The 24,038-nt window shown below is 52.0% G+C and overlaps 1 protein-coding gene across 1 annotated transcript in view; it reads left to right on the top strand.

The window, feature by feature from the left end:
* Nucleotides 1-24,038, top strand: part of TBXA2R (thromboxane A2 receptor) — a 51,846-nt gene that overhangs the window by 24,998 nt on the left and 2,810 nt on the right. Inside the window, exon 2 of the mRNA XM_015414079.1 lies at nucleotides 16,553-17,533. Within this exon, the coding sequence (XP_015269565.1) occupies nucleotides 16,736-17,533 (798 nt within the window). The 5' untranslated portion in view covers nucleotides 16,553-16,735. The remainder of the gene's footprint in view (nucleotides 1-16,552; nucleotides 17,534-24,038) is intronic.

The raw sequence follows: 24,038 nt of genomic DNA, 5'->3' as shown, positions 1-24,038 counted from the left end.
CCCCGCCCCTCACCCGGGGGAACTGCGATCCCCCGCGATCCCCCCCGAATCGACCTCTGTTGTCGCCTAATATGCGAAGGAGTTCCTGCTACGAGGTTCAAATAAATGGATTGTACCGCAGGCTTGGGTCCTCTTCTCTTTCGTACCAAGACTTGGTGTCCTCCTGCCCCCATCCAGCCCAGTGAACCTAAGTGAAGTTGGTACACCAGATGGAAGCCTGGTGACCAGGTACATTATTATTTTTTTCCTTGCAACAATTCCTAATGTGCTACAGGACTCATATCTAACTCATGATAGGAATGTTAACAGTGAAATGGGTTTACAAAAAAGACCGCCGTTCTGGAGCAATTGAGCTTGGGCTGAGAGAGAACCGAATTTATTACCCATGCATCTCCCTGGAATTTGCAAAAGGGGAGAGCATTATTGAACGTGTGCTAATTGCATATTTCCCCTCCATTGTAACGGCAGCCTTCCCCACACAGAATATCTGGAGGGCTTTTGAGCATCCCTCCAGCATATTTTTATTCTGCCCTTCTTTGGGGGAAGCTCAAAACCGTGAACATGGTTCTCCCTGCTGTCATTTTATCTTTACAACAACCCTGCGAGGTAGGTTAGGCAGAGAATGACTGGCTCAAAGTCACTAAAGCGAGCTTTAGAGCAGAAGAGCGGCTTTTCACTCAGGGCTCCCAGATCCTAGTCCCCAACTTTTTTGAGCCTGTGTGCACCTCTGGAATTCTGACACAGGAGATAGGTAAAGGTTCCCTTCCTCGAAAGCCAGTCGAATCCGACTCTAGGGCTGCGGTGCTCATCTCCGTTTCAAAGCCGAAGAGCCAGCGCTGTCCGAAGACGTTTCCGTGGTCATGTGGCCGGCATGACTAAACACCGAGGCGCACAGAATGCTGTCACCTTCCCACCGAAGTAGTACCTATTTATCTACTTGCAATTTCTTGCTTTCAAACTGCTAGGTTGGCAGGAGCTGGGACTAGAGACGGGAGCTCACTCTGTCATGCGGCACACTCGCGTCTCGAACTGCTGAACTACCGACCTTCCACAGCCTGCAGTTCAGAGTCTTAACCACTTGAGCCACCGCAGCTCCTGACACAGGAGATAGAACCAGCCACAAAATGGCTGCCACAGGTGATGGAGCCAGCCACAAAATGGCTCCCACAAAATGGCTGCCACAGGAGATAGAACCAGCCACAAAATGGCTGCCGCGGCTTAATTTCAGCCACATAGTGAAGATTCATGTGCTGTAGTAACAACTACTGCCAAAGCAGAATTTTTTAAAATCTGCAGAGTCAATCAGATCTCCAGTCGCCAATCAGAGGGCTTGCTGGGCAAAAACTCCACCTGGCCCAGCCCACTTTTTAGAAACACTTGGCGGGCACCAGGAAAAGTCTCCATGGTGAGGTACAGTGTTCCCTCTAAGCTGAGTTAGTGTGAGCTAGCTCACCATTTTTTAGCCTCCAGCTCACACATTTTTGTCTCAGTTCAGGAAGGATGGCTCTAGAGGAAACTAATTTATGTAGTAGCCAAATTGCTTGCTCACAACTTTAATGCCAGTAGCTCACAAAGTAGAATTTTTGCTCACAAGACTCCACGGCTTAGAGGGAACATTGGTTGGGGACCCCAGCTCTAATACCTCATTTGCGCATGATTTCTAACAAAGCATTTCTTCTTGCACAGTGTGAAAGCCATTCGCCATTGGGACGGTAAATGCAGGTTATGAAAGCCTGCCCATTGGCGGATTCCTCCCCCTCCTTGGGAATTCATTGCTGTTCCCAGCTGTGGACCAGATGTAGCATATGGGGAGTGAAAAAGGCAGTGTCCTATTTTGAGATGGTTTGGGACGGAGCATCCCGGGATCTCAGCCACGGTGATGACTGGTGTGGTATTGATGGAGTGCGACTTCTCTCTAGTGATGCATGGGGGCATTCGGCTCCACGATTTCTATCCGTCTTTCTTATCAGCTGTGGGGCGTGTGTCATCGTCCGACATGACAGTAAAAATGCATCCCCTCTGACTGAACGGAGCTTGTAAACAACACGTTTCTAAACAGATGCTCGGGGTCAGCGAGACACTAGAAAGGTCCACCCTCCACAGCAGCCATTTTCTCCGGGGGAGCTGATCTCTGTCGTCTGGAGACGAGCTGTAATTCCAGGGGGTCCCCAGCAATGCTCCCTCTAAGCTGTGGAGTCTTGTGAGCAAAAATTCTACTTTGTGAGCTACTGGCATTAAAGTTGTGAGCGAGCAATTTGGCTACTGCATAAATTAGTTTGCTCTGGAGCTATCCTTCCTGAGCTAAGACAAAAATGTGTGAGATGGAGGCTAAAAAACTGTGAGCTAGCTCACACTAACTCAGCTTAGAGGGAAAACTGGTCCCCAGGTCCCACCTGGAGGCTGGCATCCCTAGTGGGTGGGTACCATGGAGACCATTGGCTAATGGGGTCAGCATGGGGGTGGAGGAGTTCGGAGCACAGAATGGCGGTGGTGGTGAGAAGGGAAGCAGATTTCTTCAGCTCCCATAAAGGATCACTTCTCTCTAGGGTTGCCAGCTCTGGGTTTGGAAATACCTGGAGATTGGTGGGGGGGGTAGAGCCTGGAGAGGGTGGGGATTGAGGAGGGGAGGGACTTAAGTGGGGTATCATGCCATAGAGTCCACCCTCCAAAGCAGCCGTTTTCTCCAGAGTCCCTTGGACTGCAAGGAGATCCGATCGGTCAGTCCTAAAAGGAATCCACCCTGACTGTTCCCTGGAAGCAGGCCCGAAGCCAGGATTTTTTAAGTCAGGGGGCATTTAAATTCCTCAGGGGGCACTGGCTAATCAATTTAATCTGGGGGAGAAGGCCGTGACTCCCTGGGCTTGATGGAAAGTCAGGGGGCCTTGCCAGCAAGTCGGGGGGCCTAGCCCCGAGATGCCCCACTGTAGCTACAGGCCTGCCTGGAAGGCCATTGTGGAAATTGTCTATTCCTAGAATGCCAGTCCAGTCTATAGGGTGCTGGTCATCTTGGGAGAACCTGCTGACAGGCTCCCCATTTGGAACGTCCTCCCGTGAAGTTCTGGTATTTACAGATGAATCCCTTTGGGGCTCGGGGCACACTGTGGCTTCCATGGAGCCAGTGTGCATTGGCCCCCTGCTGACCAGGGCTTGCATAGTAATCTTCTGGAGCTCAAGGCAGTCAGATATACTTTGATTTCTTTTAGAGCCCTGGTCTCCAGCAGAAGGGTGCTAATAGCCACAGACAAAACTACAACAGAGTCCTACATGAACAAGCGGTAGAGTTGCCAACCCCCCCGGTTTGCCAGGGGTCCCCCGTTTTGGGGGGGTTCTACCCGCCCGCCAGCCAGATGGCCGGCGGGGGAAGCCCCACCCCCAACACCCACACCCGCCCCTCTCTCTCCCTTTAAGTGTGTGGAACCTGTGTTTCCTCTCAAGCGTGTGTTTCCTCCCAAGCCCGGAGTGCCAGCTTCGTGCTCTTAAAAGGGAAACGCGGCTGCTCTTAAAATGGAAACGCCAGCTCTTGCATTTAAAAGGGAAACACCGGCTTCTTTAAGGGCAGGGAACTGCCATTTCTGGAGATCCAACGCACGGGCGGGTGGGGGAGTGGCAGATGCCCCACCCCCTCCAGGAACGCCCCCAAAGTCCCCCGCTGGGGGTGGAAGATGGACTTGGCAACCCTAGCCTGGCGTGATACGGCCCATGGGGTCGCGAAGAGTCGGACTTGACAACAACAAAAACTGATCTCTGCTGTCTGGAGATCGGTTGTAATGGTGGGGGAACGCCAGGCCCCACCTGGAGGATGGCAACCTTACTTCTCTCCCCACCCAGCTGCCCCCCCCCTGCTCTGGAGCTGCAATTGCAAACCCGCTGGGCCCTGCTTGGCTTAGCTCTATGCTCTCAGACTTAATTGGAATCCTTGATGAGGTGGTTAACGAACTCCCTCCGCAACTGGAGTGGCTTCCGGAGACGGCAGAGAGCCATTAGCCTTCGTGTTCAGCATCTCCCCAGAGCTGCGGCTTCGAGTCTTGATGTTTTTTTTTTAAGATTTAGCCAAAAGCAACGTGGCTTTTCCTTGAAGATCTGCGCGGGCTGGAGCTTGAGTTGCTGCAGCCGCATCTGGCCTGGGCCGTTCTTGTAGACCGGTGTGGGGGGGGATCGGTGACTGCAGGGCTGGGGTACTGGGTGGAGTTGCCAACCTCCAGGAGGGACCTGGGGAGCTTCTGGAATGGCAGACCACAGGGATCGGCTATCTTGGAAGCGATGGCTGCCATCAGGGCTTTTTTTGTAGAAAAAGCCCAGCAGGAACTCATTAGCATAATAGGCCACACCCAACCACAGAAACTCATTAGCATATTAAGCCACACCCCGACACCACAGCTCATTAGCCTATTAGGCCACACCCCCATGTTACCAGAAGTGTGGCCATCCACCTTTTGCTTCTTATTCTGTTTACTTTGTTGTCAAAACCCAGGGCTTTTTTTGTAGCAGGAACTCCTTTGCATGTTAGGCCACACACCCCTAATGTAGCCAGTCCTAATTAGTTTCTGCTGTTGGGTGTGGCCTGTTATGCTAATGAGTTCCTGCTGGGTCTGACCAACTCAGGAGCCAGCCGGAACTCCGTTCCTGTGCGTTCCTGCCCAAAAATAGCCCTGGCTGCCATGGAGTTCGACGTTATAGCCCACTGGGCCCCCTCCCCACACCCCGGTCTTCCCAGGTTCCACTCCAAAATCTGCAGGAATTCAGGGTTGCCATCTCTGGGATGGGAGATTCCTGGAGATTATGGGTGGAGATTGGGGAGGGTGGAGTCTGGGAAGGGCGAGACCTCAGTGGGGTATCGTTCCATCGGATCCGCCCTCCAAAGTTGCCGTTTCCTCCAAGGGATTTGATCTCTGTCGCTTGGAGATCAGTTGTACTTCTGGGAAATCGCCAGACCTCACCTGGAGTCTGGAAACCCTATTCCCCAATCCAGGGGTCATTTCGTAGAAAAAGAGGTGCAGGAGCTCATTAGCATGACTCATTAGCATAACTCATTTGCATATGCCACTCCCCCTGACATCACCGGAAGTGTGTCATTAGCATGACTCATTAGCATAACTCATTTGCATATGCCACTCCCCCTGACATCACCGGAAGCGCTCCCACAGGAAATGACCCCTGCCCCAATCCAGATCTGGCAGCCCTAAGTGGCAGCTCTTATTTCTGTGGCCTGTGCACTTCTGGCCACGGGGAGTTCAGCCGCTGAGCCCCTAAAGGTCACGCAGATCCTAAACCACTTCTTACCTTAATCAAGATACAGTCAGGCAATGTGGTGCTCAGATGTGGATTTCTGGGATGGAGTCCCCACGGTATTCACCATGGAGCAGAGAAGTGCTGGCAGGACGTCACACCCTGGATCAGAAGCTGGTCTCGGGACTCTCAACAGCCAATCCATGCCGCTGCCTCAGGACGTCACACCCTGGATCAGAAGCTGGTCTCGGGACTCTCAAGAGCCAATCCATGCCGCTGCCTGTAGAAGAAGGAGGAGGAGAAAAAGGAGAAGAAGAAGAGAAGAAGAAGAAAAGAAGAAGAGGAGGAGGAGGAGGACATTGGATTTATACCCCGCTCTTCACTCGGAGTCTCAGAGTAGCTTACAAACCCCTTTCCCTTCCCCTCCCCACAACAGACACCCTGGGAGGTGGGTGGGGCTGAGAGAGCTCTCCCAAGAACTGCCCTTGAGAGAAGAGCTTTGACAGAGCTACGGCTTGCCCAAGGTCATCCAGCCAGGTGCAAGTGGAGGAGTGGGGAATCAAACCCGTTTCTCCCAGATTAGAGTCTGCGCACCTAACCACTACCACTAACCAGGAGGACCCAAACATCTGGAGGACCTCCTGCCTACTCCCATTACGTCACACTTGGCATCAAAGGCCCGGCTTGGCTTTCCGAAGTAGGCTTGCCAGCTCTGAGTTGGGAAATACCCGGAGATTTTGCGGATGGAGCCTGAGGAGGGCGGGATTTGGAGAGGGGAGGGGCTTCGATGCCATAGAGTCTTCAATAATAAAGGGACTTTAATAAGGCCATAGAGTCCACCTGCCTTTTTCTTCAGGTGATATATCAAACAAACACTGTGATAAAAATGACAATGACATTTAATAGATCTTATGGAACATTTACTCATTTTCTTCAGGTGAACAGATCTCTGTCACCTGGAGATCAGCTGTAGTCCCCCTGGAGGTTGGCAACCCCACTTCTGAAGTGATATCCCTGGCCGTCGGAGGCAGGGCCTTCTTTCTGCTGGCACCTCCGTGGTGTTGGTACAGCCGGGTTGGCTCCCTGCAGTGATTCCCTTGGCAGCTAGTTTTTTAAAAAAAACATTTAGCTAGTGGGTGAAAAAGTGACTGTTCACCCCTAGCATTTTTACAAAATTAGGATCTGTAAATTTTGATCTTAATTTTTTTAGACTTTTAGTGCCTTTCCCATCAGCCATTTTGGTTGCATTTAGAAATGTGTGTTTAAGCCTTTTCATCATCTGGTAGCGGCCTAATTAACAATACTTTTCCTAGGGGTTTTTAAATTGAAGTGTACTTTAACTGTTTTTCACTGTGTTTTGGTTTTTTTTAATCGTTGCATGTGCACTTTGGGGATATTTTGCAGCGAAGTGGCTAATAAGTAAATAAACAGCCCTCCCAGGTCGGTCTAGTACTCTTTAATCTCTCCTTGCCTCCAAAGAACTCAAGAGTATTATGCATCGTTCTCCCTTTCCCTTTTACCCTCACGACAACCCTGTGAGGTAGGTTAGGCCTATCGGGATAGTTGGTTAATATAGCAGAGTTTTGCCCAGTCATAGAAGCATGATACCGAGTGCAGTAAAAAGATCTCCCAAGAAGTACATTGCAAAGAAAAGGTAAACTTACATTTCTTCAAGTAGATCCAGTTCACATTCAGGTTGTAGTCGAAAGAAGAGAAAGGGAACCCTAATCTAAAGAGCACTTTCCCCCTCACAAACGGCCAGCTTGCCCAGTATTACGTGTGTGGGAGTATGAGGGCATTGTTATCTACAGGAGGGACCTGCAGAGACATATGTGACCAGGGGTCATTTTGTAGAAAAAGAGGTGCAGGAGCTCATTAGCATAACTCATTAGCATAAGTTATTTGCATGTGCCACACCCTCTGACATCACCGGAAGTGTGTCAGAAGGCAACACCCACCGCTCAGGCTCCACTGGACTGTTTTGGATTGCTAGCTATTGGGGCAGGGGGACGTGCAGATCTGCCCTCACAGAGGAGGGAGAGCTTGTCCCGTAATAAAACCTGGTCTTAAAGGTGCCACTGGACTGTTTTGGACCGGGGGTCGGGGGGGGGGCTCTGCCACTTACCTCGTTGCTTCTTGCTCTGACTGAGGGCTGCTGGGAGCAGGGGGTGGGGCTTGCTGCGTGTGCCCGCCCCCTGGGCTCTTTACTGCCGAAGCTCCGCTCCTGTGCGCTACTGCAGGAAATGACCCCTGCGATATTTCTCCATGGAAGGCCATGTAGAGAAAGTGAGAGGCCAAAGGGGAAGACAGAGAGGAGGGGTCAGAGGGCAGCTCCCATGTTAAGACAAGGAGAGGTGTCCTCTTCAAGGAGAGACCACCTATACACCCTTAGAGTGATGTAGCTCCCCCCAGTGTCCAGGCATGCTGAGTCGCTCACTCCAACAAGGCAGAGAGAGAGAGAGAGAGAGAGAGAGAGAGAGAGAGAGAGAGAGAATGGCCCAAGGTCAGAGGTCATTGCGGGGGGATTGCGGGGGATCGCAGTTCCCCTGGGTGAGGTACGGGGGGCGGGGCACATGACGAAGCCCCGCCCCTGCTTTTTTTGGGGGCGCGGCACATGACGAAGCCCCGCCCCTTCTGCCGGCCGCCCCGCTTCCGGCCCTCATTCAGCCAGGAGGAGGCAGGAGAAGAGGGAGGGTAAGTTGCTTCCTCCCTGCCTCTCCCCACCCCTGCCTGCCTGGGGCCAGGGAGGGCCTTCGCGGGGCTTCCTTGCACTCCCGCCGGCCTTGCAGGTCCACCGCCGGGCCCCTCATGGGGCTCGGCAGTGGAGCTGCAAGGCCGGCACTGGCGGCCGGGACCGTTGGGGGCGGGGTGTGTGGCCTCATGACACACTTCCGGTGATGTCAGGGGTGTGGCCTTATGACACACTTCCGGTGATGTCAGGGGTGTGTGGCATATGCTAATGAGTTATGCTAATGAGTTCCCCTAGCTCTTTTTCTACGAAATGACCCCTGCCCAAGGTCACCTACAGAGTGTCCTGCTGAGTTCACTACTCTTTTTAGAGTTGTCAGCTCCATGCTGGGGAGTTCCTGGAGATTTGGGGCTACAGCCTGGGATGGCAGGATATGGAGAGGGGAGGGACCTTAGCTGGGTATAATGTCCCAGCCTTCCCTCCAAGGCAGCCTTTTTTCTGCAACAGAACTGATCTCTGTCGTCTTGAGATCAGTTTCAGAGGGTCACCCTGCTGGTCAGTCGTTGAACAGCCTGATTCGAATCCAATAGCACCCTGGAGACCAACAAGACCTTTAGGGTATACGATTTTGAGAGTCAAACCTCCCTTCGTCAGATACGGAGATCAGTCGTAATCCTGGGAGAGCTCCAGGCCTCACCTCGGACGTTGGTGACCCTGCCTATAGAAGAGCCAGTCTGCTTTTGTGGTTAGGAGCGCAGGCTCTAATCTGGGAGAACCGGGTTTGATTCCCCACTCCTCTACGTGCAGCTGCTGGCATGACCTTGGGTCAGTCACAAGTTCTCTCAGAGCTGTTCTCTCAGGAGTGGATCTTGAAAGAGCTCTGAGACTCCTTTGGATAGTGAAGAGCAGGGTATAAATCCAATCTCCTCCTCCTCCTCCTCTTCTTCTCCTTCTTCTCCTTCTCCTATTTTTCTCCGCTCTTGTCAGCCGTGCCCATCCCAAAGAAAAATCCAAAAACCCAGAGTACAATCCACCCAATGCCTTCTCTTAGGTGCAACCATTTGACACCAACAGTCTGCAAGCTTCCAAGTTCTCCTGACCTCTTCTTCGGCCTGGATATTGCCCCCTCCCCCATAAAGGAAGAGAAAGGCGCTAAGAAATGATGGGAAGTCCTGTTGCAGTCTGTGTTGTCCTTAGATCTTAGAAGCATACGTAGCATAGAAACACAGAACTAAAAGGGAACCCAGGGGTCATCTACTCCAACCCCCTAAACAATGCAGGAAATTCACAGCTACCTCCCCCCCACTCCCCTAGTGACCTCTGCTCTATGCCCAGAAGAAGGCAAAAAAAAAAAAAAAAAAACCCCTCCAGGATCCCTGGGCCAGTCGGGCCTGCAAGAGAATTCCTTCCTGGATCCAAAGCTGAGGGGTGACATGATCGAGGTTTATAAGATTATGCACGGGATAGAGCAGGTAGATAAAGAAGTACTTTTCTCCCTTTCTCACAATACAAGAACTCGTGGGCACTCCATGAAATTGCTGAGCAGTCGGGTTAGAACGGATAAAAGGAAGTACTTCTTCACCCAAAGAGTGATTAACACATGGAATTCACTGCCACAGGAGGTGGTGGCGGCTACAAGCACGGACAGCTTCAAGAGGAAATTGGATAAACACATGGAGCAGAGGTCCATCTGTGGCTATTAGCCACAAGGTATAGATAGGAACTCTCAGACTGGGGCAAGTGATGCTCGGTAATCTTGGTGCTTGGGGGGGCAGCAGTGGGAGGGCTTCTAGTGTCCTGGCCCCACTGCTGGACCTCCTGAGGGCACCTGGTATTTTTGGCCACCGTATGACAGAGTGTTGGACTGGATGGGCCATCAGCCTGATCCAACATTGGTGTCTCTTATGTTCTTATGTTCATAGAGGCAATTGGCATTACCCTGGATGCATGAGAAAGGGCCACAAGAGCTGAACACTGGCTCATCCCTCCCTGCCGTCCCTCTCACCATCTGCCTAAGTTCACAGAGTCAGCACTGCTGTCCGATGGCCATCCAGCCTCTGCTTAAAAACCTCCAAAGAAAGAGAGCCCGCCACCTCCCGAGGAAGCCTGTCCTACTGAGGATCCACTCTGTCAAGAAGTTCTCTCTAGTGTTCAGCTGCAGGTGTTTCGCACAAGGCAGTCTTTCTGCTGCACTGCCACTTTCAGACTCAGAACGACTTCCTCCCCACGAGTGGGTGGAAGTACGTGTTTGCTCGGGCAATGGAGATGGAGGTGGGGTCTGACCGCAGCAAGTCAATAAATAAATCTTCTGAGTGGCCACGGCAGGGTAGGCTGTGGCACAGAAGCAGAGCATCTGCTCGGCACGCAGCAGGTCCCGGGCGATGCTCCCTCTAAGCTGTGGAGTCTTGTGAGCAGAAATTCTACTTTGTGAGCTACTGGGATTACAGTGGTGAGCGACAATATTCCCTCTAAGCTGTGGAGTCTTGTGAGCAAAAATTCTACTTCCTGAGCTATTGGCATTAAAGTTGTGAGTGAGCGATTTGGCTGCTGCATAGATTAGTTTGTTCTGGAGCCCTCCTTCCTGAGCGAAGGCAAAAATGTGTGAGCCGAAGGCTAAAAAACGGTGAGGTAGCTCACACTAACTCAGCTTAGGGGGAATGCGGTTTGGCTGCTGCATCAATTAGTTTGCTCTGGAGCCCTCCTTCCTGAGCCAAGGCAAAAATGTGTGAGCCGGAGGCTAAAAAGCTGCGAGCCTAGCTCACACTGACTCGGCTTAGAGGGAACACTAGTCCCAGGTTCAATCCCTGACATCTCCAGCTAAAAGGACCAGGCAGCAGATGATGTGAAAGACCTCTTGCCTGAGGCTCTGGAGAGCAGCTGCCAGTCCAAGTAGACAACACTGGCCTTGGTGGACCCATGTTCTGATTCAGTATCGGGCAGCTTCATGTGCAGATCAATGTTCCCTCTAAGCTGAGTTACTGTGAGCTAGCTCACAGTTTTTTAGCCTCCAGCTCACACATTTTTGCCTTAGCTCAGGAAGGGATGGCTCCAGAGCAAACTGATTTATGCAGAACCCAAACTGCTCACTCACAGCTTTAATGCCAGTAGCTCACAAAGTAGAATTTTTGCTCACAAGACTCCACAGCTTAGAGGGAGCATTGGTGCAGATGTGAAAGAACATTGGACTAGATGGACCCCTGGTTTAACCCAACAGGGCTCTTCCTGTGGCGTCTTTCCGGAGGGTGGTCTATCTCTGGCTGTTAGGGTGTCTAAGTGGAGCCTCCTCGTTCAAAAGGAAAGCGAATGCAATCTTAGGATGCATGAACAGAAGCATCGTGTCCAGATCACGGGAGGTGGTAGTTATGCTCTATTCTGCTATGGTCAGGCCTCACCTGGAGTCCTGTGTCCAGTTTTGGGGACCACATTTTAGGAAGGACGCTGACAAGCTGGAGCGTGTCCAGAAGAGGGCAACCAGGATGGTGAGAGGGTTGGAATCCAAGGCTTATGAGGAAAGGCTGAAAGGGTTGGGTATGTTTAGCCTGGGAAAGAGAAGGCTTAGAGGGGACATGATTGCAGTCTTCAAATATCTGAAGGGCTGTCCTGTAGAAGATGGAGCAGATCTATTCTCTCTTGCTCCGGATTGCAAGACTAGATCTAACGGGTGGAAGTTACAAGGGAGTCGATACCGGCTAAATATCAGGAGAAACTTCCTAACTGTAAGAGTGGTTGAACAGTGGAACAGTCTGCCTCGGGAGGTGGTGGATGCTCCTTCGCTGGACATTTTCAAGCGGAGGCTGGACGACGGACGATTATCTTTCGGGTATGTTGTAGGTAGGACTATCTTTCGGCTATGCTCCTGCAGAGTGCAGGGGGTTGGACTAGATCGCCTGCAAGATCCCTTCCAACTCTCACATTCTATGATTCTATGAAAAGCATTCTAGCCAGTGTTCCCTCTAAGCTTTGTGAGCAAAAATTCTACTTTGTGAGCTACTGGCATTAAAGTTGTGAGCGAGCGATTTGGCTACTGCATAAACTGGTTTGCTCTGGAGCCATCCTTCCTGAGCGGAGACAAAAATATGTGAGCTGGAGGCTAAAACACTGTGAGCTAGCTCACGCTAACTCAGCTTAGAGGGAACGCTGCCTTTGATTCCTGGATGCCGAGAAATAGGAGGCTCAATGAGAGAGACCCTTGATTGGATCCAGCGGGCTTTTTGGGAAACTGTCCTGTCTCGGTTCGCCACTTTCCAGCATCCCACGAAGGGGACGCCTTTTCAAGTTGCAATTCCCAATGCGCTCCGTGGGACTTTGCTACCATGTCTCGATCCCAGTGGGAAGCCCCCTCGACTGGGTCATGGAGGACAGCCCACCTTGCCAGTCGCCATGACCCCGGGTCCCCATCGAACGTCTTCAGATTGCATCATTTATGGGAAGGATGGGGGAGTTTCTCTCTCTCTCTCTTACAGGAGTGATTTATGGCTTGGAGTAAACGGAAGCAGATGTGCGTTTGATCTGTCAGGCAGATGTCACGATTCTTTCCTCTTCCTCCTGCGTAGGGCCTTGTGGGGTCGCACAGGAAGTCCTGGCCTTCAGAGCGCTGGCCTTGGGAACTGGAGCACGGCAGGGTGCTCAGATTTTGGGAGCTCAGATTTTGTGATAATCAGAATCCCCCACCCCCACCTCAAATTTAAAGGTTTAACTGCATCCTTCCAGAGAGCCAGTTCGGTGTAGTGGTTAAGATTGCGGACTCTGATCTGGGAAAACCGGGTTTGATTCCCAACTCCTCCACTTGCACTTGCTAGATGACCTTGGGCAAGCCATACTTCTGTCAGAGCAGTTCTCGAAAGAGCTCTCTCAGCCCCACCTCCCTCACATGTCTGTTGTGGGGAGGGGAAGGGAAAGGAGTTTGTAAACTGCTTTGAGACTCCTTTGGGTAGTGAAGGGCAGGGTATAAATCCAATTCCTCCTCCTCCTCCTCCTCCTCCTCCTCCTCCTCCGCCGCTTCTTCTTCTTCTTCTTCTTCTTCTTCTTCTTCTTCTTCTTCTTCTTCTTCTTCTTCTTCTTCTTCTTCTTCTTCTTCTTCTTCTTCTTCTTCTTCTTCTTCTTCCTTGCTATGGTGTCTCATATTTCACTGACTTTGTTCACCAGAAGGAGATTTGGTTCCCATTAGGGTTGCTAGTTCCCTCTGGCCACCAGCAGGGGATATGGGAGGTAGAAGAAGAAGATTGAATTTATACCCTGCTCTTCACTCAGAGTCTCAAAGCGGCTTACAAACTCCTTTCCCTTCCCCTCCCCACAACAGACACTCTGTGAGGTAGTTGGAGCTGAGAGAGCTCTTTCGAGGACTGTTCTTGAGAGAACTGCTCTGACAGAACTGGGAGTGACCCAAGGTCACCCAGCTGGCTGCATGTGGAGGAACTGATCTCTGTGGTCTGTAGACCAGTTGTGATACTGGGAGATCTTCGGACCTCACCTGGAGGCTGGCAACCATACGTCTCCTGACTTGCTGTTTTGTGCAGCATCTGGTGTGCGCAATTCTGAATCAGGTAAACAGAAATCAGTCTTCTTTATTAGGCAACCCTGCAGTTGCTCAGGCTAGCCAAGAAGAAGAGGCGGAGGAGGAGGAGGAGGAGGAGGAGAATCCTTGAGTTTTATAGTGGGGCTTCCACTGATGATTCCTACAGTGCGGCAGGTAAAATGGAGGCAGGGGTTGGATCTCTCTGTCTCTCTTTTGTGTTGGCAGCAGTTGCCACACAAAAGGATCGCTTCCTGCCTGCGGTAACCTTCCTCCACACACGTGCCCCCTCCACCTCATTCCCACCCCTTCCAAAATTCAGTAGCCAGCTTGGAATAAGGGTGTGCTGTGGCAAATGAACACCACACAGGTGAATGAGAAGTGCAGGAATAACAGGTACGCACCCCTGTTTTGGTGGTCGAAGGTGCTGTCAAGTTGCAGTCAATTTAGGGTGACCCCTTATGGGGTTTTCAAGGCGAGAGACGGACAGAGGTGGGTTTGCCATGGCCCGCCTCTGCATAGCAACACAGGACTTCCTTGGTGGTGGCCTCCCGTCCAAGTACTGACCAGGGATGACCTTGCTTAGCTTCCGGGATTTGATTAGACCAGGTTAGCTGGGGCTATCCAAGACAGGGAAGAAAAAACAGAGGTGGTTTGCCATTGCCTGCCTCCAGGGGTCATTTCGTAGAAAAAGAGGTGCCACTGGACTGTTTTGGACAGTATTTATTGCTCCTTCATTAGAAAACATGTAGATCCAAGGAATGTAAGCAGGGGTCATTTCGTAGAAAAAGAGGTGCCACTGGACTGTTTTGGATTGCTAGCTATTGGGGGGGTGGGGGAATGTGCAGATCTGTCCTCGCAGAGGAGGGAGAGCTTGTACCTGAATAAGACTTGGTCTTAAAGGTGCCACTGGATTGTTTTGGACCGGGGGGGGGGGCTCTGCAACTTACCTGGCTGCTTCTTGCTCTGACTGAGGGCTGCTGGGAGCAGGGGGTGGGGCTTGTTGCATGTGCCCGCCCCCTGGGCTCTTTACTGCCGGAGCTCCGCTCCTGTGCGCTCCTGCAGGAAATGACCCCTGCCTGCCTCTGACTGAGATGATAACCATCTTCAAGCACCTGAAGGGCTGTCCTAGAGAGGATGGTGCAGAGTTGTCTTCTGTGGCCCCAGAAGGTTGGACCAGAACCAACGGGTTGAAATCGAATCAGATTCAGAAGAATTTTCGGCTTAACATTCGGAAGAACATCCTGACATAGCGGTTCCTCAGCGGAAGGTGGCGGGCTCTCCTTCTTGGGAGGTTTTCAAACAGAGGCCCGATGGCCATCTGACAGCAATGCTGATGCTGTGAACTTCGGCAGATCATGAGAGGGAGGGCAGGAAGGGTTGCCTCAGTGCTTAGTTCTCGTGGCCCTTCCTTACACACCCAGGGAAATGCTGATTGCCACTTTGGGGTCAGGAAGCAATCCTGGAGGTTTTTTGTCATCTTCTGGGCATGGAACAGCGGTTACTGCAGGTGTGGAGGGTGAGGTGTTTGTGAAATTTCCTGCCTTGTACAGTGGGTTAGACTAGATGACCTTGGAGGTCCCTTCCAACTCTATGATTCTAGGACCCTGGACTTCCTCGGTGGTCTCCCAGCCAGGTACTAACCAGGGCTGACCCTAGGGCTGCCAGCCTCCAGGTGGGTTGTTGACAGGGGTCATTTTGTAGAAAAAGAGGTGCAGGAGCTCATTAGCATAACTCATTAGCATAACTTATTTGCATATGCCACACCCCCTGACATCACTGGAAGTGTGTCAGAAGGCAACACCCACCGCTCAGGCTCCACTGGACTGTTTTGGATTGCTAGCTATTGGGGGGGGGGATGCAGATCTGCCCGCAAAGAGGAGGGAGAGCTTGTACCTGAATTAAACTTGGCCATAAAGGTGCCACTGGACTGTTTTGGACCGGGGGGCCGGGGGGGGGGGCTCTGCAATTTACCCGACTGCCTCTTGCTCTGACTGAGGGCTGCTGGGAGCAGGGAATGGGGCTTGTTGCATGTGCCCGCCCCCTGGGCTCTTTATTGCCGGAGCTCCGCTCCTGTGCGCTCCTGCAGGAAATGACCCCTGGTTGTCGAGAAGAAGCAAACAACCGTGAGGTATTATGCTAAACAAGTTTCCAAAGACCGGAAATTTCTTTTATCAATATTCAGTTTAGTGGAAGCAATTCAAACGCCATCAACACCAACGAGCCATGCATATATCTCGTTCCGTGTATAACTTTATCAAAGTGGGTGGCGTTGAAATACAATATTAATCCATTTGACAAACTCTCTAGTAGTGTTTCATAGTGACACTCCTCAAATTCGTTAGTGTAATGTTTGATTTAATGAGTGTCACTATGAGATGCTACTGGAGAGCATGCATGGCTCATTGGTGTTGATGGCGTTTGAATTGCTTCCAGTAAACCAAATACTGGAAAAAAGAAATGTCTGGTCTTTGGAGACTTGTTTGGCATAATAGATCACGGTTGTTTGCTTCTTCTCAACTTCCATCCCGTGATCTCTCTCTTTGGTTTGCAGGCTCCGGGTGGAGCCTGGGGATCTCCCGCTTTTGCAATGGATCTCCAGCTGACAGAGATCAGCTCCCCTGGAGAAAATGGCGGCTTTGAAGGGCGGACTCTGTGGCATTGGGCCATGCTGAGGCCCCTCCCCAAACCCCGCCCTCTCCCGGCTCCACCCCCAAGGTCTCCAGGTATTTTCCAAGCCAGACTTGCTGACCTTGCTTCTGAGATCTGATGAGATTGGGAAGGATGTGAGGAAACAGGGTTGCCAGCCTCCAGGTGGGGCCTGGAGATCTCCCGCTCTTACAACTGATCTCCAGCTGACAGAGATCAGCCCCCCTGGAGAAAATGGCTGCTGTGAAGGGTGGACTCTATGGCCCTTCCCCTCTCCTGGCTCCACCCCCAAAGTATCCAACCCAGACCCAGCAACCCTATGAGGAAAGCATAAATGTATGCAGAGGCCCTGTCGGAATCCAGATTTTTGTGTTTGGACTTTCCACAGCACAGACCTTTGGTTGGGGTGTGTGTGTGTGTGTGTGTCATCGAACGGCAGCCCTGCGAGCTAATTATATCCCGTCTTTCTCTCCCAGTCTGTCGGAAGAATTCGCGCCACGGTCTGCCTGAGGAGTTTGCATCCCGCAACGAGATGAATGGCGTGAGGCCTAGGCGGGGCCGCGTCTCTCCCTCAGGAGCCCCCGCCAGGCCCCGCTCCACACTGTCCCTTGGAAGGTGGTAGTTTGTGTGAGGGGGACAGGCCCCCCCGGTTCCCGAAGATGGAGCTTGGGAACGTCAGCGACGCCGGCCGGCTGGGCTCCTGCTTCCGCGGAAAGAACGTCAGTGACGGGAACCGGGGTTACCTCACCTCGCCCTGGTTCTCCACCATCTTCGGCCTCATCGGCCTCTCCTCCAACCTCTTTGCCTTCTGCGTGCTGGTCAACTCCTCGCGGAAGATGCACAGCCGCGCCCGGTCCTCCTTCCTGGTCTTCCTCTGCGGCCTGGTGGTGACGGATTTCATGGGCCTCCTGGTGACCTCCTGCATCGTGGTTCCCTACCACTTCATCCAGTTCGACTGGAGGAACGTGGACCCGGGTTGCCACCTCTGCAACTTCATGGGCCTCGCCATGGTCTTCTTTGGGCAGTGCCCCCTCTTGCTGGGCGCCACCATGGCCGGGGAACGCTTCCTGGGCATCTACCGGCCCTTCTCCCGCTCGGTCAACATGTCGAAACGCCGGGCCTGGATCCTGGTGTGCTTGGTGTGGGCCTTGGGGTTCTTCCTAGGCCTGCTGCCCATCTTGGGCCTCGGGGACTACACGCTACAGTTCCCCAACTCCTGGTGCTTCCTCACGCTGCTCCACGATGCCGGGAACAGGGCCTTCTGTCTCATCTTCGCCCTGCTGGGCATCTTCTGCGTGGGCCTCTCTTTCTTCCTCAACACGTTCAGCGTCGTGACCCTCTGCCGGGTCTACCACGACTCAGAGTCGGTACAACGCCGGAGAGACAGTGAAGTGGAGATGATGGTCCAGTTGCTGATTATCATGGTGATTGCCAGCGCCTGCTGGCTCCCCCTGCTGGTAAGGATGTATTCCCCTCCCTTTCCTATAGGATGACTAACTATGGCCTATGGTTGCCAGACCCCCCCAAGTGGAGGTGGAGGTCCCCTGATGCCAGGACCCATTTCCCTGCCGCCGATCATAGGGCTGCCAAGTGGGGGCGGGGGGCGGGTAAATCCCCGCTTTGGAGGCCCGATTTCTGCTGCCGCGGAATCGGGCCCAGGGGGGAACTCCGCCCCCCAAAGCGCAGCGTGGCTGTATCACCAGAGCAACCACATAGATCATGTTGGGGTCGTGGCCCCGATCGTTGGAGGGAAAACTCTATGGTTTCCCCTCCAATGATCGGGGCCATGCCCTCAATGTGATTGACGTCATGCGTCACTTCCGGTGATGTGCTGGTGGTGTGCGCGTGCTTTGCGCGCGCGCATACACAGATCCAGGGATGGCTCCCAGAACCCAGCAAGGCTCCCCCACCGGTAAGTACTTTACACTTGGCAACCCTAGCTGATCAGCTGGCCAGTGGGGGGGGGAACTTACCCCGAAAAAGAGGGAGATTCATCTGACATGCAGCGGCGTGTCTACGTCACTGCCCGTGTGACCCAGAGGTGACATCATCGTATCCAGGACGTCAGGGCAACACTCTGATATTTGGGCAGAAACTCTATAGTAGAAGCCAGATTTACCATAGCGTTTTTGCCCAAATACCAGAGTGTCGCCTCAACATCCTGGATGTGATGACATCACATCCGGGTCACATGGGCAGTGACACGGACAAGTCTCTGTATGTTGAATGGGCCTCCCTGCTACTCCCGGTAAGCTCCCCTCCCATTCCCCACCGGTTGCCAGGAGGGCTGGGAAATTAATACAGATTTGGGGTACGGAGCATAAGAGGGGAATCTGGGGAACGATTTCAGCTTAAATCTACGGTACATCAGGTTGCCAAACTCCAGGTGGCACTTAGAGATCCCTGGATGTTCCAATTGATTTCCAGCTGACCAAGATCAGTTCCCTTGGAGAAAATGGCTGCTTTGGAGGGTGGACTTCATGGCATTATATTTTTACCGAAGTCCCTCCCCTTCCCAAACTCCGCCTTCCACAGGCTCCACCCCCAAATCTCCAGCTATTTCCCAATCCAGAGCTGGCAACCCTAATACACTATACAGAGAGCCAGTTTGGTGTAGTGGTTAGGAGCGCAGACTCTAATCTGGGAGAACTGGGTTTGAGTCCCCACGCCTCTGCGTGCAGCTGCTGGTGTGACCTGGGGTCAATCACAAGTTCTCTCGGAGCTGCTCTCTCAAGGGCAGTCCTCAGGAGAGCTCTCTCAGCCCCACCTGCCTCAAAGGGTGTCTGTTGTGGGGAGAGGGAGGGAAAGGAGATTGTAAACCGCTCTAAGACTCCTATGAGTAGTGAAGGGCGGGGTATAAATCCAATCTCTCCTCCTCCTCCTCCTCCTCCTCCTCCTCCTCCTCCTTTTCCTCCTCCTCCTCCTCCTCCTCCAGAGTCTACTGTCCAAGGCAGCCGTTTTCTCATGGGGAAAAATTGGGCTCACCAAAGAAAATCACTCTTCAATAACTTTAATACACTTAGTTGTCCTTATATAGCAAATTTCCTGCATTAGACAACGTTCATTCTTATGTGAAGTACATTTCATGGACATAAGCAAAGCCAGTTAATAATAACACGAGTACAATACAGAACAATACAAAATCTTGATGTAGTTGTTCTTGACACTGTTTTGGCTATGCTCCTGGAATGTTTACTCTTTAAGATGTCCTGATGGAGCTATGAAGTGTGCAAAGCAGACTGAAAAGTCCTCGTTTTTCAAGTTCCCAAACAGTATTTATCACTCCTTCATTAGAAAACATGTAGATCTAAGGAATGTAAGCAGGGGTCATTTCATAGACAAAGAGGTGCAGGAGCTCATTAGCATAACTTATTTGCATATGCCACACCCCCTGGTGTCACCGGAAGTGTGTTAGAAGGCAACACCCATCGCTCAGGCTCCACTGGACTGTTTTGGATTGCTAGCTGTTGGGGGGGGGATGCGCAGATCTGTGCAGGAAGGAAGGAAGGAGGGGGAAAAGAGAAGGAAAGAAGGAGGGAAAGAAAGAGAAGGAAATAAGGAGGTAAAGAAGAAAGAGGGAGAGAGGGAGAGAAGGAAGGAAAGAAAAAGAAAGAAAGAAGGAGGGAAAGAAAGAGGCTTCTTTCCCCCCATGGCCTGGAGCTACTGGGAACAGGGGGTGAGGGGCTTGTTGCATGTGCCCGCCCCCTGAGCTCTTTGATGCCGGAGCTCCGCTCCTGTGCGCTCCTGCAGGAAAGGACCCCTGCATTTTCTCATGGGGAGCTGATCTCTGCAGCCCAGAGATCAGTTGCAATTCAGGGGGTCTCCAGGCCCCACCTGGAGGTTGCCAAGTCTACTTTTCCCTCTTGACCCCCCCCCCCTTTTTCTTCTTCTTTCCCGTCTTTCCACAGGGGTAGGTAGGAAGGCTCTTCTTGATCTTATTCCATTTATTTGATTTATTTTATTCATATTATTCATAGTCTGCCTTTCTCTAGGTGGATTAAATAGTCCTAACTCAAGCACAATCAACAGGATGGGACCTCCGACGAACAGGGCAATAGGGTTTGGAGTGCAGGAATGTGAAAACAGGCAGAGATCGGAAACTGAGCTGAAAACAAAACAGAGCCCAAGCATCCCAACCTGTCCTGTTAAACGATGCAGAAATTACATAATAGGGACCTCCTGACAGCAAAGCGAGCCCACAGTAGTATAGTCTGCGGTCCCCGTCCCTTTACCAAAGAATCTTCTTTGGTATGTTGTCGACGGCTTTCACGGCCGGAGTTCATTAGCTGTTGTAGATTTTCCGGGCTGACTGGCCGTGGTCTTGGCATTGTAGGACCTGACATTTGGCCGGTAGCTGTGACTGTCCTCCTCAGAGGTGTAACACAGAAAGACGGAGTACTCTCTGTGTCAAGGTGAGAAGAAAAATGGTAGGCAGGTGATTTATGTCTACTCAGGAAGGTGGGGTAGGGCTGAGTCATTCTCTTGTAGGAGTTCCCCAGGCTGTGTCATGCTAATGGAGGAGCTTTCCTGAGGAGGTTCTTTTGTATATGGATTGTCTCCTGAGGAGGTTCTTTTGCATGTGGATTGGCGGTTGAAATTCTGATCTTATCTCTAGTATTATTGTCAGATGTAGAGCCTTTTGTGTTTTTCAGGACAGGAAACCATGCCTATTTCTTATTTGGCATTTATTTATTTATTTTCCTGGCCCCACTGGTGGACCTCCTGATGGCACTTGGGTTTTGGCCACTGTGTGGCACAAAGTGTTGGACTGGATGGGCCACTGGCCTGATCCAACATGGCTTCTCTTATGTTCATTATCAATGGGGAGGAGGAGGAGGAGGAGGAGGAGGAGGAGGAGGAGGAGTTAAGAACCAAAAACTCACTTAAAGGAGGAGGAGGGGGAGATTGGATTTATACCCTGCCCTTCACTCAGAGTCTCAGAGCAGTTAGCAGTCTCCTTTCCCTTCCTCTCCCCACAACAGACACATTGTGAGGTATGTGGGGCTGAGAGAGCTCTTTGAGAACTGCTCTTGAGAGAACAGCTCTGAGAGAACTGTGACTGGCCCAAGGTCATGCAGTTGGCTGCATGGGGAGGAGTGGGGAATCAAACCCGGTTCTCCCAGATTAGAGCCCACCACTCTTAACCACTGCACCAAACAGGAAGGGAGGGAGGGGGAGGGGAAGAGATTGGATTTATACCCCGCCCTTCACTCAGAGAGAGCGGTTTACAATCTCCTTTCCCTCCCCCTCCCCACCACAGACACCCTGTGAGGTAGGCGGGGCTGAGAGAGCTCTTTCGAGGACTGCCCTTGAGAGAACAGCTCTGACCAGGGCTCTTTAGCCCAGCCGGAACTCATTAGCATAATAGGCCACACCCAACAGCAGAAACTCATTAGCCTATTGCGCCACACCCCTGACAGCACAGCTCGTTAGCGCGTTAGGCCGCACCCCCATGTTACCAGAAGTGTGGTCATCCAGCCACACCCACCTTTTGCTTCTTATTCTGTTTACTTTGTTGTCAAAACCCAGGGCTTTTTTGTAGCAGGAACTCCTTTGCATGTTAGGCCACACACCCCTAAGGTAGCCAATCCGAATGAGTTTCTGCTGTTGGGTGTGGCCTATTATGCTAATGAGTCCCTGCTGGGCGTGGCCAACTCGGGAGCCAGCCGGAACTCCGTTCCTGTGCGTTCCTGCCCCAAAATAGCCCTGGCTCTGACCCAAGGTCACCCAGCTGGCTGCATGTGGAGAAGTGGGGGATCAAACCCAGTGCACCAGATTAGAGTCCGCCGCTCTTAACCACGACACCAAAGGAGTGTCAGTGGGTGCCATGGGCTGATGGGCACCACATCAGGGACCCCTGGAATAGCTCTCATAGAAGTAGTAGCTAGGCAGGGCTGCCTTGAATGGCTCCTCATGGGACTCAGTGGTCGAATCCGCATTTGTCTTTCCCACCGGTGTCCCCGCCTTCTGACTCCGTCTTCAAAAAAGCTGTCTACATTTGGTCTCGATTTCACACCTCAACAGTGCTAGCGTACTTTTGCACGTCTGCATGTTTATCGCCTTCTTGTGGCGGCTCCCCTGTCGTCGCGCCTCCCCACTGCTTTAAAAGAATCTTCTCCAAACAACGTTCAAACAAGCATAAAGAAGAACGGCGTCGCGGCAGCACGAAACTGATTTAAAAATGCAAATGCAGATCCGACCAAGGATGCGTACGAGAAAACAAGTGTGTTGGGAAGAAAGGGATAAGTCTCGCTTTCACCTTGATACATTTGCTTCTGTGTGCAGGCAGCTTTCCTGCCTGGAGCCCTACCCGAGCCGCTGAAATAGCCAATAACAACCACTCAAAACTGGACCACGGTTGACTTCTGATAACTTGCCATGTGGTCTTGTTCCCCTCTCATCTGGAGGCTTGGAGGCACAATGTGGAAATAATCTGGATGTTCCCCAGAGAAAGAAAACAAAGGAGTCCCTTCCCCATCTGGCTTGTGTTAAAGAACCTCAGTCCTGTCAAAGGGCTTGCGTAAAAACACACACACAAGAGGAAACAACTGGAAAAGCCAGGGAGGGGTTGGGGGCCCCAGCTGTTCAGTTCAGTTCAAAGCTTATTTCGATAGAAGATCAGCTCCGGAGAGTCAATACCAGTGTTCCCTCTAAGCTGAGTTACTGTGAGCTAGCTCACAGATTTTTAGCCTCCGGCTCACAGATTTTTGCCTTAGCTCAGGAAGGGATGGCTCTGGAGCAAACGAAATTATGGAGTAGCCAAATCGCTCGCTCACGACTTTAATGCTTGCCAGTAGCTCACAGAGTAGAATTTTTGCTCACGAGAATCCACAGTTTGGATGGAGCATTGGTCAATACAGTACTAAGAAGAAGAAAAATAAGAGGGGGCGCATGCAGTGCGACAAGCACAGAGCAGTGAGTGCAGATTGTGGGGGGACGGAGCGACGATACCTTCCTCCAACAGGGTGGTAAAATCACTGAGACTCAGTCACCTGCTTGCGTATCCCGCACACCCAAAGGCAAAATGTAGCCACTTTATTGGTTATCTCCTGGGAAGAATCTGCAAGAAGGAGGACCGCAGAGTTGTTCAGAACTTCCTGGTACAATTGACAGGACTGGAGCTATAGACTGAGACAGGATGTCATTGTAGAATGGGCGGTGCGGCAGAACATGGTCGATAGACTCTGACTTTCCCTGCATGGCTTGGTCAGCGCTGTTGTGGGTGTGGGATGCGATGGTATCTGCTTTCCAGGAGGGCTGAAGGTTGAATGTTGAAGAAGAAAAAGAAGAAGAAGAGGAGGAGGAGGAGATTGGATTTATACTCCACCCTTCACCAGGGGTCATTTTGTAGAAAAGGAGGTGCAGGAGCGCATTAGCATAACTCATTAGCATAACTTATTTGCATATGCCACACCCCCTGACATCACCGGAAGTGTGTCGGAAGGCAACACCCACCACTCAGGCTCCACTGGACTGTTTTGGATTGCTAGCTATTGGGGGGGGGGAACGTGCAGATCTCTCCTCACAGAGGAAGGAGAACTTGTGCCTGAATAAAACTTGGTCTTAAAGGTGCCACTGGACTGTTTTGGACCGGGGGGGCCGGGGGGGGCTCTGCAGCTTACCTGGCTGCTTCTTGCTCTGACTGAGGGCTGCTGGGAGCAGAGGGGGGGCTTGTTGCATGTGCCCACCCCCTGGGCTCTTTACTGCCGGAGCTCCGCTCCCCTGTGCTCCTGCAGGAAATGACCCCTGACAATACCCAACTTCTGGTCAAACAGAACGAGCAAAGAGCCACCATGTTGTCAGCGAGGAAGAAGGAAACACCCCCAAAATGGCCATTTTGAGACTCTCCTGCCATGGTTCTCAACCTCCAGGTGGGGCCTGGAGATCTTCCGGAATTACAACTCCTGTCCATACTATAGGGATCAGTTCCCCTAAAGGAAATGGCAGCTTCGTAGGGGGGAC

The sequence above is a fragment of the Gekko japonicus genome, unplaced genomic scaffold, assembly GCF_001447785.1.
Source record: "Gekko japonicus isolate JY-2015 unplaced genomic scaffold, Gekko_japonicus_V1.1 scaffold3540, whole genome shotgun sequence".
Classification (NCBI taxonomy): Eukaryota; Metazoa; Chordata; class Lepidosauria; order Squamata; family Gekkonidae; genus Gekko; species Gekko japonicus.
The sequence above is the reverse complement of the archived record's forward strand: the minus strand, read 5'-3'. Positions and strand labels throughout refer to the sequence as shown.